General features: G+C 53.7%; 1 protein-coding gene across 1 annotated transcript in view; it reads right to left on the reverse strand.

Moving 5' to 3' along the window:
* LSM4 (LSM4 homolog, U6 small nuclear RNA and mRNA degradation associated) overlaps positions 1–5,372 on the reverse strand; it is a 12,039-nt gene extending 6,667 nt beyond the window's left edge. Inside the window, exons 1-2 of the mRNA XM_007461048.1 lie at positions 5,313–5,372; positions 1,227–1,268 (exon numbers count right to left, since the gene is read on the reverse strand). Coding sequence (XP_007461110.1) covers positions 1,227–1,268; positions 5,313–5,315 — 45 coding nt within the window. The 5' untranslated portion in view covers positions 5,316–5,372. The remainder of the gene's footprint in view (positions 1–1,226; positions 1,269–5,312) is intronic.
* Positions 5,373–5,378: the final 6 nt, after the last annotated feature.

Raw genomic sequence — 5,378 nt, forward strand, 5'->3', positions numbered from 1 at the left:
CCTGCTGAAGTTCCTGCTGGTGGGTGACAGTGACGTGGCAAGGGTTAGATCTTGGCGAGCCCGCGGGACGATACAGCCGAGTCCCCGTACGGCCACCTGGCAGACATCATGCGCTCTCCTGCTGCCTTCTGTAGTGCTGCAGACATTTTCTAGCTACTCTGCCCGTTTCCCTTGGCAACCACTTTAAGATTTAAAATATGATTTGTAAAGTCATCACTTTCAAGTTTGGGGGAAAAAAAAAGAAAAAAAAGGAATCAACTCAGCTATCTGCCTGAGAGAAAAGAAGACATACATCCACGGAAAAATGTGTTCACGGATGTTCCCAGCAGCTAAAATCTTCAGGAAAGCCAAAAAGTGGTACCAACCCAAATGTCCATCATCAGTGGACAAATGGATAAATAAAATGTGACGTATCCACACAATGGAATATCACCTGGCCGTAAGGAATGAAGCTTTGACACGTGCTAACAATGTGGACAAACCCCAAGAACATCATGCTGAGTGAAGGAAGCCAGACACAAAAAGCCACATGTTGTGTGATCCCACTTACAGGAAATGTCCAGAACAGAGACAAATTCAGAGACAGAAAGCAGATCAGTGGCTGCCCGGGGCTGGGGCGGGTGGCGGGTGGAGGGTGGAGGGGGAGGGGAGCAGCTGCTAATGGAGACTGGCTCACCTTTTGGGGTGACAGGATTGCTCTGGAACTACATAGAGGTCGTGGTTGCACAACACTGTGAATGTACTGAACGTCCCTAAACTGTGCTTCAAAAGGTTGAATTGTATGGTATGTGAATAACGTCTGAATTAAAAAAAAGAAAAGACAACAGAACATATTGACAGATACTACACTGTATCACGAAAGGACAAAAGCAGCTTAGGGAATGAGCATCGCATGAACTTATCCACATTTAAAAAAATCATTCACGCTTACACACACGTTAAAAGTCCAAATGTGTATATATCAAAGAATAGTTAAATTGTTGGGAAGATGAACGAAGAGGGGCTTCCACTTTCTCTGAATCTCTAGTATTTGACACTTTTAATATGCATGTACTACTTTGATCAGGAGCAGAAATGACACAGGTCCTGACGCATGTGAGAGGGAAAAGAGGACAGGCAGGTAGTGGCTTTGGCTGGAGGCACCTCACCCTTTGCCCAGTGTCCCTGTCCCTGTGCTGAGGCTGGTCCCCGCTAAAATGTGCCATCCCAGACCAGCATGTACTCACCATTGGGTGATTCTGAGCCGTTTTCAGCAGTGACAAAGGAAGCTGAAAGGCAAACAAAAGCACATGACTTGTTTCATCAGCCAGCGCTGTGGAGCCCTGGCCTCTGGGCAGGGCGGGGACTCCAGGAGCACACATTCCCCGACAGAAATGCAGCTTCTGAACTCTGCCCAAGCCCAGGACACATACCTGCCTCCAAGCTTAGGACAGAAGTCTCAGGAACACTCCCACCCCTGCAACTGCAGAGGCAGCTGCCCTCTGGTCTTGGCGCTGACCATTCCGGGCATTTCTTTGTAGCTCAGGCTGCATATAGTCCCACCCCTGACAAGACCAGGTGTAGCCCTCCATGCTTATCAACAGCATCACAGCACACGGGTTCTGCTGCTGCTTGAATTTTTTGCTCCACTGATGTTTCTGAGATACATCCAGGATAATACATGCAGCTCTAGCTAGGCCTTTCATTGTCGGCATGGTAGGTGGTTATCATCACACCCACTTTATGGACGGAGATACTGTGGCTTAGAGACTGAGGAACTTGCCCGGCACCAGTGAGCTAGTGAGAGACGGAGCTTGACTTGACCCCATCTGTCAGAAGCCAGCTCACGCTGAGCCCACACTTCAGGGGGCAGCCCTGATTGAACCAAGAGTGATTTGGCCAGGCGCAACTGGCCTCCCAATCAGAGGCCACATCTGAGCTGGGTGTTCATAGAGGAATTCACCAGGTGAGAGGAAGAAACATTTCAGAAGAAGCCTGTGGTCACTGCAAGTGAGAGCAGATAAAGGATGGAATTTAATAACTCCCCCTGATAAGGTAAACTTTCAAGATAGTTCTTTTCTCATTATTACTGAGTTTCTTTTTTATAAAAAACATACAGTGTAACTGGGGGGGAAAATCAGTTCTTTTCATTTTGGGTACACAAATCACAACCCATACACTGGGGCCTGTCTCTGGGTCTCCAGAACGGTGACTCAGGTGGCAGTGCTTGGGTCCAGGGTCCAGTGACAGCCTATCCAGTATAGCCAGGTTCTAGACCAAGGGCCCCACAAGATGGGAAACTGCCTCAGCAAGGACCACACCTTGCCCAAGCAACTTTGGAATTCTAAGTTGGCCTGAGCCCCAGGACTTCTTGGCAGGGGAGTCCCAGCCCACCCTCACCCTCCAATAGGGGGCAGCTGCTTCTCCAGGTGGTGGGGACTGTGAGGCCTCTCTCAGGAGGCCACAAGGGGCCCTCAACCCCCAGAGGATGGCTCCCTATGGAAAGGCTTGGTGGGGGGGATATCTCACATCCCACAGGCCTTTCCTAAGAGCCACCCGGGGAAGATCCAGGGGCGGCAGGAAGCCAGGCCCAAGCCCACTTCCTGCACTGGCTTCCTGGAAAGGCACGATGAGGAGGAAGAAGGAGCCACGTGGAGAGGAGGTGGCTGCTCCGAGGAGGGTGGGCAGGCAGGTTGGGGTCCCAATGTGGCCAACCTGCAGCTCCTGCCCTCTCCTCTGGAATGCATCTGTGTGATGCTGCCGGGTGCGGAGAGCTGGAGGCTCAGCCGCGCGTGTGCAAGCCACACACCCAGTGGGTATTTTACAATGGAGAAGCCTCACGCTTTGCTGGGCAAGCCTGTTCTCTGTGCCCACAATGGGAATCTGGACCAGGGCGATGACACACCTAGGTCCTCCTCCCAGATCAGCAGAGAGAGGACAGGACCAGCTTAGCCCTGGAAGGCGAGAATGAAGATGGACTCAGTGCTGAGAGGTGGAGGGAGGGTCACAGCAGTACAGTCAAGGCCCCTCTAGATGAGGCACCAGTGGTAGAGCAGTTGGGACCTGCCCAGAGACATGGAGCCAGAGCCCGCTAAAGCTGGGGAAAGTAGGCTGATGCCTGTCAGCAAGGGACCCACAGACGTCCTTCAGTACCATACAGAGCCTCTATGCCAGTGCCTCTCAGGTTGCCACCCTGTCCCAGCTACTGGCAGCACAGCCCTGAAGGACCCACAGCCTCCTTAGCTGTTGCTGGCAGTGTGCCCTCTGAATACGGCTGCGACACAGATGGGTCCAGCACCTGCTCACAACCCTCGCCTGTGCAGCCGGCCCCCTAGGCGGGCCACAGAGCCAGGCCTGACACGGTCCAGCAAACTGGCCCACTCTGCGCCTCACACACCATGCCCGGTGCTGCTGGCCAAGCTTTGTTCCTCGGTTGCCTCTGCCTGGGGTGCCCTTCCCCAGGCTGGTGGCTGCTCCCTCGGCCAGGCCCTCATTATAACCCCATGGAGGGAACAAGGTTTCCATCTGGGCCACCCTCTGCTGTTTCTATTATAGGACATAGCCAGTCTCTAATTAACTTGTTTATTTATTATGTCTCCCTGGCTAGACTGGAAGTGCCACAAGCCTCCTGCTAGACTGGAAAATTCAGAGGGTGTGGACTTTGTCCAGCACTGAACACCGGGCCAGGCACACGTGAAGGACTCAGTAAATATTTTCTGAACAAATACGGCACACACCACCAAGGGAGGCACTTGGGGCAGGGGGGATTCTTGCTCAAAGGAGAGGTGGCATTGGGATAGCAATGCCAAGCAGTGGTCACATCTTACCACCTTCTACGTCCTTGTCCCCAAACTGTGCTGGAGACAGAGGCAAAGGGAAGGGGAGGATCCCGGTGAACTTGAAAGCCAAGGGGAAGGGGCGGCGGCAGGGGTGGGGGGATGGAAGACACTTGAAGGTGCCAGGGAGACAGGAAAGGGCCAAACACCCAGTTCAGCGGGAGACAGGGTCATCTGGAGTCAGGAAAGTCATAAAAGAGCTTCAGGCATGAGAACTCCTTTTTCTGGCCTTTCTCAGAACGCCTGGGGTCTGACCCTCAGGCCTGGACCAATCCAGGACTAGACCTAATGGTATCCTGAGGCTCCCAACTCAGGAAGCTGTTGCAGACCACCCACTCCCTCGCCCACACCTCTGCTTCCGGCCCTGCCCTGACCACAGGGAACAGGCAGTGTGTCATGCCTTGTCCACTCCTGAACACTCCTCAGAAGGCACGAACGGGCTGAATGAATGAATCTGTACGTCACACACACACTGTTCTAGGATCTGGAACTATATGAGGATAAAATACAAAGATCCTGTCTCCATGGAACTTAAAAGATGCATTCTTCCAGTTTCTCCCAGTCCCTCAGACCAACTCTACCCTCCAGCAGAGAGGAACCTGCTTCCTTCTCTCCATCCCTACACTGACCAGGAGAATTTAGTGAGCCCTCATGGTCGGCTCTGAAAAATGTGCAGCAACCATCTCAGAGCAACTCAGGTGCTGATGGGCCAGGTACTCTCCCAAGAAGCTCCCAGCTCTCAATTCCTCTGTGTGGACCTCCGTTTCCCCGTCATACGCTGAGGGCACAGACACTCTTTGGGTTAGATCTACAACTTCCACAACTTGTGAGCGCCATGGCCCTGCGGAGGCTTCCTGTCAGGGCCTCAATTTTTCTTTTTGTGAACTGGGAGGATGCAGTTAGTCCATCCTTAGCTCAAAATACCCCCTCTCCCTCTGAACAACATACTGTGTGACACAGGAAGAAGCAAACCCTTCTCTGGGTCTGTCTGTCAGCCTGAAAAAGAGAGACACAGGAGGCTGTGCGGCTAGCATTCTAAGGGCCTTACAAGCCCTGAAATTCCCTAAATTGGTTTAATTTGAGAACGCACACCGGCCCTCTACTTCTTGGCGCTCTAGCTTTACAATCTATGAGGACAGACTGGGTCGGATGCACTCGGAGTCACTTCCCTGCCCGAAAAGTCACTCTGCGGCATTCACCGGGCCCTTCGGTGGGTCCCCTTCCTCTCCGGCCTGTTTCCCCACCTGAAAAATGGGAAGACTGCGGCTAGACCGCTATACTATGATTACACGTTCGGTCAGTCACAAGTTCCCCTGAGACCGACTTGCTGGGTGTCCTGAGAGAAGCCCCTGTCGTCCCCGTTCTCAGTTACCACCCCTTCGGGCCGGGGGTGGGAGGACTCGAGGCCCGGATGGCACCCTCGCTCCGCATCACCCCTGCCCCAGCACCCGCCCCGAGGGCCCTTGGCGGCCGGCTCCCCCGTCGTCTTGCCCTCACCATAGTGTCGGCGGGGACCGGGCTCCCCGGCCACTTCCGCCACCGCCGCCGCCGCTCACGTTCCCG

Source organism: Lipotes vexillifer, unplaced genomic scaffold (genome assembly GCF_000442215.2).
Source record: "Lipotes vexillifer unplaced genomic scaffold, Lipotes_vexillifer_v1.1 scaffold469, whole genome shotgun sequence".
Lineage (NCBI taxonomy): Eukaryota > Metazoa > Chordata > Mammalia > Artiodactyla > Lipotidae > Lipotes > Lipotes vexillifer.